This window comes from Talaromyces marneffei, chromosome 4, assembly GCF_009556855.1.
Source record: "Talaromyces marneffei chromosome 4, complete sequence".
NCBI classification, from domain to species: domain Eukaryota; kingdom Fungi; phylum Ascomycota; class Eurotiomycetes; order Eurotiales; family Trichocomaceae; genus Talaromyces; species Talaromyces marneffei.
In genome coordinates, this window is record NC_072351.1 from 675,972 (window position 1) to 688,444 (window position 12,473).

The 12,473-nt window shown below is 48.5% G+C and overlaps 5 protein-coding genes across 5 annotated transcripts; 4 read left to right on the plus strand and 1 right to left on the minus strand.

Annotated features, from left to right (window-relative positions):
• Window positions 1–1,254: 1,254 nt before the first annotated feature.
• Window positions 1,255–3,767, plus strand: EYB26_005316 (uncharacterized protein; the record flags this gene model as incomplete). The annotated part of the gene is made up of 3 exons (XM_054264602.1): window positions 1,255–1,324; window positions 1,381–2,569; window positions 2,618–3,767. The coding sequence occupies 3 exons, from the start codon at window positions 1,255–1,257 to the stop codon at window positions 3,765–3,767; spliced, it is 2,409 nt and encodes an 802-aa protein (XP_054120577.1).
• Window positions 3,768–4,254: 487 nt separating this feature from the next.
• EYB26_005317 (uncharacterized protein) lies at window positions 4,255–5,173 on the minus strand (the record flags this gene model as incomplete). The annotated part of the gene is made up of 2 exons (XM_054264603.1): window positions 4,255–4,767; window positions 4,853–5,173. The coding sequence occupies 2 exons, from the start codon at window positions 5,171–5,173 to the stop codon at window positions 4,255–4,257; spliced, it is 834 nt and encodes a 277-aa protein (XP_054120578.1).
• Window positions 5,174–6,011: 838 nt separating this feature from the next.
• EYB26_005318 (uncharacterized protein) lies at window positions 6,012–7,616 on the plus strand (the record flags this gene model as incomplete). Its single annotated transcript, XM_054264604.1, has 1 exon — window positions 6,012–7,616. One exon carries the CDS (start codon window positions 6,012–6,014, stop codon window positions 7,614–7,616), a length of 1,605 nt encoding a protein of 534 aa, XP_054120579.1.
• A 584-nt stretch (window positions 7,617–8,200) lies between these two features.
• Window positions 8,201–10,006, plus strand: EYB26_005319 (uncharacterized protein; the record flags this gene model as incomplete). The annotated part of the gene is made up of 3 exons (XM_054264605.1): window positions 8,201–8,210; window positions 8,278–8,577; window positions 8,631–10,006. 3 exons carry the CDS (start codon window positions 8,201–8,203, stop codon window positions 10,004–10,006), a joined length of 1,686 nt encoding a protein of 561 aa, XP_054120580.1.
• Window positions 10,007–10,300: 294 nt separating this feature from the next.
• On the plus strand, window positions 10,301–12,356 carry EYB26_005320 (uncharacterized protein; the record flags this gene model as incomplete). The annotated part of the gene is made up of 10 exons (XM_054264606.1): window positions 10,301–10,373; window positions 10,435–10,645; window positions 10,713–10,781; window positions 10,848–10,932; window positions 10,996–11,101; window positions 11,154–11,226; window positions 11,284–11,437; window positions 11,491–11,504; window positions 11,562–11,985; window positions 12,060–12,356. The coding sequence occupies 10 exons, from the start codon at window positions 10,301–10,303 to the stop codon at window positions 12,354–12,356; spliced, it is 1,506 nt and encodes a 501-aa protein (XP_054120581.1).
• Between the last annotated feature and the right edge of the window lie 117 nt (window positions 12,357–12,473).

Genomic DNA, 12,473 nt, shown 5'->3' on the forward strand with positions numbered 1-12,473 from the left:
ATTATCGGTATCCTCGGAATAGTTGCCCTCACCCTGTACAGCTCCACCGCTGACGGCGGCACAACTTGGTGAGGGTTATACGTGGGCTGGACTATACTCTGAGTCTGTAGTATTCCAAATCACATTTGTCTCTGTTCTCATCTTGTCGACTTCCTCTGCGGCTGAGGCCGGGGGAGAAGAACCCTGGTCCGGCCCTTGTGGCTGTGGTCGGAATGAAGAATATTGCGGCTTTCGGATTGAGTTATGGAATCGTCCCGGTGGTTGGTACGTATAGTTGTATAGTTATAAGGCTACGATGGGTGTTTTTGCACTTGGTATTCCGCTTTATTTGTTAAACCCAAGGGAGTCTCAACTTCAAGGATGAAGCGTGGCACCTTTTAGGAACTCGGTATTGGTGGCGGCGTTATATGCAGAACAAAGCGCAGAAGTACCTACTCTACGCACTACATACATACGTGGTACGGTTAAGTAGTTAGTTAGTTAGTATAGTTAACTAACTTAAATATCTAAATCGATTAATCATCCACAGCGCGTATCAGATGGTGCCTCTGTTAGGGTTAGCGGCGGGTCTGCTTTACGTAACGTTATGCATCGGTTTCATGTCCCACGGTATTGATGGGATGAGACAGTCTTTCTATTATTAGTTGGTTGATCGTCATCTCAGTAGTAACACAAACATTGGAACTGATTTGGAATCGCTTGTAATTGCTGGAGTACGCAGTAGACTGAACAGTTGCAACTTGCCGGACCAGCCGGCCGTATCAAGATTGACGTACCCTCTACGGCGTACGGGTAGTACGTACGGGCCCCAATACCACAGCCGCCAAGGGCCTCCCGTTTCACAGTGCCCTAGACCGTAATATTACCGAGATATGGTCATTGAGGTGTATTAATACCGATAGACGGTTGCGCCGCCAAGGGCCAAGGCTACTGCGCCGACTTCCAAGGCCCAACTTCAGCTTCTCTGTACAATTTTTGTAGTGATACTATATATATATGCGCTGGCTGCAGGATTGACGCTGTCTCTCGTTCTGTTCTTTTGATTCAGTCATTGCGCGTCTTGAAAGCATCGATTTTCACCGGATAGATCGTTGATCAGATAACTTGGAACGATCTGATTGTTCATGGCTAGTTGAATGTCCTTCCTGTTCAGCATAAGGCTATATAGTATCCAACAACCACCTGTTTACATACGACCAAGCACGAATCACAGAGATAACCGCAAAGAGTCTGCAACCGCGGCTCATCATAGATATGAAATTCGGGGTTAGCTGGTTATGTGCGACCCTTAGTGCGACAGCCATATTTCTACAACGCGGTGATGGTGAGTCCTTACTATGTGATTTCGTCTCGTTCAGCTCTAATTCAAACGTGTGTCAGCTCGTTCCCAAGCCCCGCCACCTATCCAACATGTCTCCGAACTCGAGAACGTCGTAATACACACCCCTTCACACCGAATACACTCCCAGTCCAATTTCGACATCACATTCACGATACACAACCACGCGGAACCAATCAAGCTAAAACTCGAACCCAACCATGATGTTTTAGCCGAGGATGCAGAGGTGCAATACCTAAATGCTGATGGTACCATCAGACATACGGAAAGCATTGATCGCAGAGATCACCGGGTGTTTAAAGGGTCGGCATTCACTGAGATTGAGCCAGATCACTGGACATATGCCGGCTGGGCACGAGTCTATGTCAAACGCGACGGGCCTAATCCTCTGTTCGAGGGTGCGTTTAGTCTGATGCACGACTATCATAATATAAAACTACGCTCGAGTTATATGCGGTCGCGATCCGATTTCGATGTCATACCCGCAGAGAAGGATGAGGATTATATGGTGATCTTCAAGAATTCAGATATGTATTGGGATGAAGAGCATACAGAACTCAAACGATCTCTTCCAGATCCTTCCTGTGAAGCGGACAAACTGGACTTCAATACAGACCCGAATCATCCTGTCTTCCGACCTCCGCAGCAGTCACCCAACCTTGCCTCCATGTCCTTTGACCAGCTATTGGGCCTGTCCAAGCGGCAGTCTGACACCGGCAACGTTGCTGGAAATGCAGGAGGCATTAATTTGGCGTCGACAATCGGGGATACCACGGGCTGTCCCAACAGTAGGCTGGTGGCTCTAGTCGGCGTGGCTACTGATTGCAATTTCTTGAATGCTTTTGGTAACAATGAGTCTGCAGCTCGCGCGGATGTGATTTCAATGTTTAATTCTGCGTCAAGTGTGTATGAGAGAACGTTCAATATCTCGTTGGGTTTGAAGAATTTGACCATGAGTCCCGCTGAATGTCCTGATGTGCCGTCCAAGGCCGCGCCGTGGAATCTGCCGTGCACGTCAGGGAATGTTTCTTCGAGATTGTCAGATTTCACGGCTTGGCGTGGCGAACAGAGTGATGAGAATGCTTACTGGACTTTGATGACCAACTGCCCTACTAATTCTGAGGTCGGAGTGTCTTGGTTAGGACAGTTGTGTGTTCATGGATCGACCAATGCTTCGGTTGCAGGAGCAAATGTTGTAGTCAAGACAGCGACTGAGTGGCAGGTTTTTGCGTGAGTTTCCACCTCTCTGTTTCAGGTTGACGAGGCTAATTTTTAAAGACACGAGACTGGACATACGTTTGGTGCTGTACATGACTGCGACCCCTCGGCATGTCAACAAGGACTCCAGACAACATCACAATGTTGTCCACTGACTTCGAGCACCTGTAACGCCAATGGGCAGTACCTCATGAACCCGTCGACGGCGTCAAATCTCGAAAACTTCTCACAATGCACAGTCGGCAATATCTGCTCGGCCATAGGTCGAAACAGCGTCCGATCCAACTGTCTGGTCAACAACAAAGACGTAGTCACCTATACCGGCAGCCAGTGCGGCAATGGTATTGTAGAAAGCGGCGAAGATTGCGACTGCGGAGGCACAGCAGGGTGCGGCGACAATGCCTGCTGCGATCCTACCACCTGTAAATTCAAAAACAGCGCAGTCTGCGACGATTCCAACGAACCATGTTGTTCCGGCTGCCAATTCAAAACCGCCAACACAACCTGTCGCGCCAGCACAGGTCCCTGCGATATCGCTGAAGTCTGCTCAGGAACATCCGGCTCCTGTCCCGCCGACAAATTCGTCGACGATGGCAAGAGCTGCACACGTGGAAATGCTACAGGACTCACTTGCGCCAGCGGACAATGCACAAGCCGTAACCAGCAATGCCGCACCATTCTCGGCGCCGTCCTAGGTAGTAACGACACCTACGCCTGCGACGATTCCTCATGCACACTATGGTGCGCATCATCCATACTCCCCTCCAATCAATGCGTCAGCATGCAACAAAACTTCCTCGACGGAACGCCCTGCAACGGCGACGGCCACTGCGATAACGGGCAATGTATGGGATCCTCAGTGGGCGGCGAAATCAAGTCATGGATTGACCGGCACAAACCTCTCGTTATCGGGCTGGCCGCTACTATTGGCGGATTACTTGTGTTAATTCTATTGAGTTATATCACCTCCGCGTGCCGACGACAGAGGTATAGAAAGGTGGTTCCTGCGCCCCTGCCTGATGGGAGACGGTATCAGGGATATCGTGGACCACCTGCACCACCACCAGGTGCTGGATGGTGGTCGGGTCCAATGCCGCCTGCGACGCAGCAGCAAAGGAGTCCCGTGTATGGCGCGCCACCTGCATATGCGCCGCCTGGATATGATCATAATGGAGCGCCATGGCCAGGGGTGCAGCCACGATATGCATAGTGTTTTTTTTTTTTTTTTTTTTTTTTGCATTTTTGCATTTTTGTATGGTATTTTGGTTTCGGGTTTAGAGATTTGCGGATATGGGTTTATTGCATCTCATTACTTGCATAGGGCTTTGGGTATATATATGTATTATGAACATTACATATGATGGATATTATTCTTTTCGTTTTACAGGCTATGACACAAAAGTGTCAACGTTTGCACATTGATTCCATAGAAGTAAATTCAATTCACCGCTGAATGCCCAGACACCTAGACACGACCACTGTGTGTTTAAAAACAGACGAATTTTACGCCGTAGACCGACAGACTGCCTACACCTCTCGCTCCAGACGAAATCAATCACACAAGAACAGCAGACGAACCTCGACCTGCAACGAATCATACACCCATATGCAGAAGAATTATAGACACAACCAGAACTTTCAAAACAACAGCATACAGCAAAATCGAAATCGAAAGAAAAGAAAAGAAATGGAAATGGTTATTGCCAACAAATACTCAAAAACCCATCCCGCGTCACACCACCCACACCCTCAAGATCAAACTCCTCAATCATCGCTCTCAGCTCATCCTCCTCCAGCCCCGTCTCACCCAATTCGCGCGCCACACGCCGCAAATCCTCCAGATCAATATACCCCTTCCCACCTTCGTCAAAGAGCTCAAACGCTCTCAAGATTTCTTCACGGGGATCCCGTTCCAGGATTTTGTGCGCTGTGACGGTTTGGAAGGCTGATAGTGGCATTAGCAGCGACGATGGGTGCGGTGGGGGGTCTTTATTGTTGTTGTTTGGTTTATTGGGGTGTGCCGATGCGGAGGGCTGGCCTGGACCTTGTTGCTGTTGTTGCTGTTGTTGGACTTGGGGGCGTGGAACGCCGTAGGTTGTGAGGAGGGAGATGAGTTCTTGTTTGGGGAGGGTGAAGCCGAGCGCTCGGAGAGCGACTCTTAATTCATGGTAGTCTAGGTGGCGGTCGCGGTCGAGGTCGAAGAGTGTGAACTATATGCGCTTGAGTATTAGTTTCTAATTCTTTTATTTTTTTTTTTTCAAGGTAGGATGCGTGGCGGGTGGTGGTGTATCGTACAGCTTCATTAATCTCCTCCCTCTGCTCTTCCGTCAACCGACTCAACGGATTCGCGCCTCCACTACTAGCATCTGCTGGCCCCATCATGGTCGCTACAGCACCAGCATGGCTTTGTGAATGTTGTGGTGGTGCAGGAGGTAATTGCGATGGTTGTGGCTGTGCGGACTCTGGATTGTTGTTGTTATTCACACCGCCGAGGACGCCTCTATTCCGAGAAAACGCGGACGCGCTAAATGGGAGTGGGTTTGGTCGTTCGGGAAGTTTTGAGCCTGCTCCTGCATAGGCTGAGCGTGAGCCGAAGGGGGGAAGTGGTGCGGCCATTTTTTTCTGGTTAAGAGTTGTGTATGTTTCTTTTTTTCTCGAGTCGAGGAGTATGCGCGGCTTTGCGACTGTTGGTCGTCGTCGTGCGATCTCAAAGAAAGGCCCGAGGGCCGGGAGTGAAAAGAGTCGCTGTTCAATAACCAATAGAACCGATATTATGTTGATGTCTAAGCAGAAAGGAAAATATCCTTAAAGCATTACGGTTTGCGAGTGTTAAGTGAGGTGTAAGGCAAAACGTAGAGGTCAAGTGGGGAGAGTGTCAGTCAAATACCTGGTGTTCTTTTTGTTCTGCTGGGAAAACGCGGAAGTGCTACGACGCGCCGACATAGTTTGCCGCTTTGGGCAGGTCTGGATACATTGAACAGTTCAACTTCAATAGAATTAACTAGTGAAAGAGATTAATAGATTTACTCTAACTCTAGGAGCTGCCTTGCAAATTTGCGCTGATAGAAATTGATATAAATATAGCTATGTGATTGTTATCATAAGGGGCTTATATAAGGAATAGTGAGCATCAACCAGCTTCTACACCAAAAACTCAGTCCATACATCAATTTTGCAATAATGCTCTGACTTTAGGTAGTACATACTTGGATTGCATGTCGACTCCAAGTTCAGAATGATAAGTTTGTTGGTGATTGTGAGCTCAAGAACAAGCATGGCCTGGGCCAATCACAGTCAAGATTCTCGACGCGACTGCCGAGACCCATCCATCAACTTTACCAACCCGTCATTGTTTCCCAACTTCCTCCCCAACTCTTGTTTCGTCCAACCGCGAGAATGAATCATCCAGGCACCCTCTGACTCAGAGTCTTGGACATCAAGACTCGTCCTAACCATGGTGTCATGTCCTATCTGCGCAAAGAATGTCAAAGAAGTCAATATCAATGCACACATAGATTCAGACTGTCAGAACTTTGTCATCGATGACTCCTCATTGAGTCAAAGTGACTCCTCGTCGTCACAGAAGAATGGCACAGCTATAAATTTCTTCCAGCCATCCTCTGCCCGCAAATCCAGTTCTACAGTCGTTCACGCCTCAACCTTCTCCACGCCGTCTCGCAGCAATGAGGTGTCGAAGCACCCTATATCAACACAAGATGACCTAAAGCGAAAGCGAGGGCCGGAGCCTCCTTCGTCAACCGCAGAACCAGATGCAGACCCTACCATCAAAAGATCAAAGCCAATGGCATTCCAAAGAGCGGCCCCCTTGGCTGAACGCATGCGTCCCAAATCCCTCGATGAAGTGTGCGGACAAGACCTCGTTGGACCCAATGGCATCCTACGGTCATTGATCGAGCAGGACAGAGTACCTAGCATGATACTCTGGGGCGGTGCAGGGACAGGAAAGACAACAATTGCGAGGGTGATTGCATGTATGGTTGGCAGTCGCTTTGTGGAAATAAATAGCACTACCAGTGGCATTGCGGAATGCAAGAAGATATTTGCAGAAGCTAGGAACGAGCTGGGCTTGACGGGGAGGAAGACCATACTCTTCTGTGATGAGATCCATCGTTTCTCAAAGACTCAGCAAGATGTTCTTCTTGGGCCAGTTGAAAGCGGTGTTGTGACACTGATTGCCGCGACGACAGAGAATCCTAGCTTCAAAGTACAGAACGCTCTGCTGTCACGATGTCGGACGTTCACGCTTGAGAAACTTACCGATGACGATCTTACATCCATCTTGAAGCGTGCATTAGCGACAGAAGGCTCAAGCTATTCGCCATCTGAGCTGGTTGACGACGAACTCATTCGTTATCTCGCCACTTTCTCCGACGGCGATGCGAGAACAGCCCTTAATCTGCTCGAGTTAGCCATGGGCTTGTCCAACCGTCCCGGCATGACAAAAGCCGTTTTGAAGAAATCCCTCACTAAGACGCTAGTTTACGACCGAGCTGGCGACCAACACTACGACACCATCTCGGCTTTCCACAAATCCATCCGTGGCAGCGACGCTGACGCCGCCCTGTATTATCTTGCACGCATGATCCAGTCCGGCGAGGACCCGTTGTACATCGCTCGTCGGTTGATCGTCGTCGCGTCAGAGGATATCGGCCTGGCTGACAACTCAATGCTGACGCTGGCCATTTCCACTCATAGTGCAGTAGAAAAAGTTGGCTTGCCTGAAGCTCGAATCAATTTAGCTCATGCGACAGTTGCAATGGCCCTTTCAAAAAAGAGTACGAGGGCGTATAGAGGTCTCAACAATGCATTTGCGGCGTTGTCGGAACCTGGGGTTGCGAGCTTACCTATTCCACTGCACCTGCGCAACGCCCCCACAAGGCTGATGAAGGAGCTGGGGTATGGCAAAGAGTACAAGTACAATCCTAATTACAAGGACGGCCAAGTTGTTCAAGAGTATTTGCCAGAAAGCTTGCAAGAGAGGAAATTTCTTGAAGATAATGACCTGGGTGATCTTGTCGACCCTGAGCTGTTTAGTTAGTCGCTTATCGTTATCGCGAGATCTGTTAGGCCTCCCGCCAAGACGGATGACGCAACACCAGAGAGACAGACGCTAACCCCCTCTCGAAGCAGCGCTCAGTTGTTTCAACAATATTTTTGTTATTAGCGCGCACTGCATTGAACGCCCAAATACGATAATTTTATTCAATATTCAACCGGCAATGCCTTGCTATTCCAAGGCCAATCCATTGTTGGTGCGCTGTTTGACGCGAGTAAACAAATGAGCTCTTTTTCCTCCGGCAATATTGGGCTTACCGCCTACCATTGACCAATAATCGACGTGCACGAATCTCGCTAACCCAATTCGGGTCCGACGTCGCTGTTGGCGGTGAGATTCGAATGTTTGCCTTATTCGCTTCTTGTCTCCCTGAAGCAGCCCAGGATAAGATCAATAAATCTGAGTGATGCGCTTCTTGTGCATCTTATAGTGGTTCTTGACTAGAAAAGAAAGTTTCCATTTATCTGCATCATTTGTTGTGAACCAGCCTACTTGCGTGCTTGAGGCTTCACTAGCTGCATTCTAGCTTTGCAGTCACTATTTTGAGCGTGAGCCTGCTCTTCCTAATGGCAGAAAGTTTGTTATTCTCCTTTGGTACTCCTATCTGATCTACGCTTACTACTTACTAATATGTGGTCTATAGAAGCCCGGATGCCATCCAAAAAGAAGAAATCCGATCAGTCCCATCCACAAATGGCACCGCCCATTGTTCCAGCTAGTGCTGCCTCTCCAATGCCAACAATGAACTCAATGCCGCCTTATATATGTGCATCACACATACCCTTTAATCCTTATTTGGCAGAGCCTGGCGGAATATATCAAGAAAATACCCAATTGAGATCTGTACATGGTTCTGATCGAGACACCGTGCTTCCTTTGGGCCACATCTTGACGTCAGGCGGAAGGAGTACCAGGCATGGCTTCCCACACAGGCAGGATAATCGTAAGTCAGGAACTGAGAGGCACAGCAACCATCATTCTAACACAACGAATTAGATGGCCATCAGGCTGCAATTACGTATACCTTCAAACACGAGAACCCTAGTGAGAACCTCAAGAAGGATGCTACAGCCTCCGACAAGAAACACCAACGTATGTCGGCGCAACGCTTGACCATAGAAGCTGGGGGTTCTTGCATCTGGTGTTATAAAAGAAGGAAACAATGCAACTCAGAGGTGCCCTGCCCAAATTGCAGACGGAATGAACGGGATGAGAATGATTGCGTTCGAGGCGGCTACTCCTCATTATACATGGCATTGATGATCAAACACAGAAGCCAGTTTGAGCCGGATCCTGACTGTTTCAAAAAGGCCCAAGAGACATTAGCGCGGTTGAAGCAAGATATACAACCATTTGCTTCTCCGATTGCAATCCGTTGGGTTTTTCGTGATCAGCCATGCTACGGGACCTTCCTCTTGGCTGCTGATCAACTTGATTTGCATCAAGCTGATACCACTCTGGGAAAGGAATTGGTGGATCTGGCGCAGAGGTCTATTCCGGTCATTCGACAGCAACATGAGCCAGAAGAACTTTCGAATTATGCGCACCGGGTTCTCGGCGTGCTTGCAATAATGAAACGGCTTTTTGCTTCTGTTTGTTCTACAGAAGCCGTAACTATCAAAACTGCTAGGGCCATTGTGTTTTTCCTAATGACTATATATACCATGGAGTTGTGCGAGGTGTCGCTTCGCCTGGCCAAGGGACTCTATCGAGCCCTCAACAAAAAATCATCAGCCACAGAGTGCAAGGAGTATGTAATTCCAGCCTACATCCAGGCCATCGATGGCATGATCAACTTGCAGTGGCCCCACTCGCTGATGTCGGACATTTTCACGCATGTGCAGCCTCCGGACCAACTTCGAAACTTACAGGAACTTCTTCGCCAGCTGGTTTTAGATGGGGGAGTTGAGCCAACATCTGACGCAAATCAAAACTTCGACTCCGATTTACCCCAATTTGATATCATGATCGGGTTTCCGTATGAAATGAGGGGAACATCGGTCCCTGTAGGCTTCATACAAAGATTGCGCCAAGGTTATTCCGTCAATGTGCTCCTCCGCTCAGACTTTGACGAGAGCATGGAGAATTCGACCACTGGTCCACAGACAATCAACCCTTCGTTGTTGTTGTCGCCCGAAATCAGTTGGGATAGCATACTTGCAGACAATGAAACATCGACTGCTCTGGATAGCGGCTACGATCCTGCTATATTCAGTTATGGCACCGAAACTCAGAACACTGAAATAACATGTCCGCCTCTTGACTCGCCAGATTTCTTCGCGCGTGCATACGAGAGCACTCTCGCTATGTCCAACTCGGCCATTGAGCCGTCTCCTGAAGACTTTGCACAGATGGGCGAACATTTAAGTTGAATTGCTAAATAGATTTATTTGAGCATAGCGGAAAGACCGGATTTTGGCATTACATTAGAATGGAATTTGGAATGGGAAAGCGTTTGGGTATACCACACGGCGTTCCATATGGATTTGGCATGACATGGTACATAATGGAGGACATATATAACGAGGAATTAACGACTTATCTAATGGAACAAACCATGAAAACTGAGGTATCAGGGCTCCCCTCTCTCTCGTAGAAGCAATAGTAATTTCCTAAAAGAGTAAAAAAATGACCTGGTGGAGCCAAGCACGCGATCCGGCATACGGATGACTCCCCTTCCCGTTCCCCTCTATCTCCGATATCTGCCCGATGCCTTCAACAACTTTCCTTCATTTCAGAGTAACCACCCCAATGTTTTCCTTTCGTGCTTCAAGGGTATCCTCATTGACTCCTCTATCAGTCTCATTACCACGTCGGTCTTATAGAACTTCTGTTGTCTCGGCTGGACACGCTACTCTCTCTATCTCCCCGCGTCGTTGTCCCTCGGTGATTCAGCCGATCCCATCTTCACCCCGCCGCAACCACCACTCTCGCGACATGTCTACAACCGCACCCAAAGCAGACCCCTTTCGGCCCGCGGCCAGAGTCGCGGGACAGCGACAAGATGTCTGGTATGTTTCCCGTCACAATGCATTGAAATTCATGAGCTTTGCGTTGATACGTTGTTGTTTGTTTTAGGTCCATCGTCAACGAAGCAGCCGCCGCTTCCCCGGTGCAACCAATTGTGAACATGGGACAGGGATTTTTGTATGTTTTGCCTCGCTGCCCAATGCAATGAATTCCAATTAATGATTGCGATCTTTTTCAATCTAGCGGCTACAACCCTCCCAAATTCGCTCTCGATGCTGCCAAAGAAGCTCTCGACAAGGTTGATTGTAATCAGTATTCTCCTACTAAGGTATACAAACCCTTCGCTCGCGCATATATACAACGTTGGGATGTATTGTTGACGGTAATATAGGGCCGCCCCCATCTAAAGAAAGCCATTGCTGCTACGTACTCGAAATCGTTTGGTCGCGAACTCGATCCGGAGACGGAGGTTACTATTACCACCGGCGCGAATGAGGGTGCGTTATGATTCATGGGCAGGAGTTTTGGTTCTCAGGCTAATCAGGATAGGAATGCTGAGTGCGTTTATGGCTTTTATTGAACCGGGCGATGAGGTTATTATTTTTGAGCCGTTTTTTGATCAGTCAGTATCCGCTGCTTAATACTCGGGCGTCCTATTGCTAACGTGTCGGTTGAACAGGTATATCAGCAACATCGAAATGCCCGGTGGTACTATTCGATATGTTCCTCTACTTCCTCCCAAAGATGGTGCTATTAGAACTTCCTCTGCTTCTGAATGGACGATTGATTTTGAGCAATTGGAGAAGACGATCAACCCCAAAACAAGGATGATTGTAAGTTCTGCCACTTGACATTAGCTGGATGTGTCAGTATTAATATGATATAGGTCCTCAACTCTCCGTAAGCTTCACCGTAAAAGCCGTACGACCCATACCACCACTAACCTTCTAACTACAGACACAACCCCGTCGGCAAAGTAATGACCCGGGAAGAACTCACGCGCATCGGCGACCTTGCCGTAAAACACAACATCATCATCCTCTCTGACGAAGTCTACGATAGACTCTACTACGTCCCCTTCACGCGCATCGCTACTTTGTCTCCGGAATTGTATGAGCGCACAATCACCGTCGGCTCGGCCGGTAAAGCGTTCTATGCCACTGGTTGGCGAGTGGGATATCTCATCGGACCGCCTCATTTGATTAAGTATGTTGCTGCAGCGCATACGAGGATATGTTATAGCAGTGTGTCGCCGTTGCAGGAAGCGTCGGCCGTCGCGTTTGAGAAGGCTGATGCAGAAGGGTTTTGGGAGGAGTCGCGCAATGAGATGCAGGGGAAGATCAGACGGTTTTGTGAGGTTTTTGATGAGTTGGATATTCCTGTCGGTTCCCCTTGTCTCCCTCCCCCCCTCATGATAAAAGTAAAAGAGCGTTACTAACTTGGGGTTTGTTGTAGTATTCCGACCCAGAAGGCGGCTACTTCGTCCTCGCCAATATGGCCTCCGTCAAATTGCCGTCCGACTACCCCTTCCCACCACACGTCGCAAGTCGTCCACGCGATTTCAAGCTAGCCTGGTTCCTGATCAAGGAAGTCGGTGTCGCCGCGATCCCGCCTACTGAGTTTTATACAGACGCAAATGCGCATATTGCGGAAGACTATCTAAGATTTGCGGTTTGTAAGGAGGACGATGTCCTTGAGACGGCGAAGGAAAGGTTGAGGGGATTGAAGAAGTATATCGTCAAGTCTGAGTAGTGGTCGATGAAGAGAAAGAGTGATGGGTTATACGATACAATAGAGAGTGGATTAGGTTATTAATACCATGGTAGATATGCTAAATGGTAATAAAATTGTTTTTAAAGATAGAGTCAT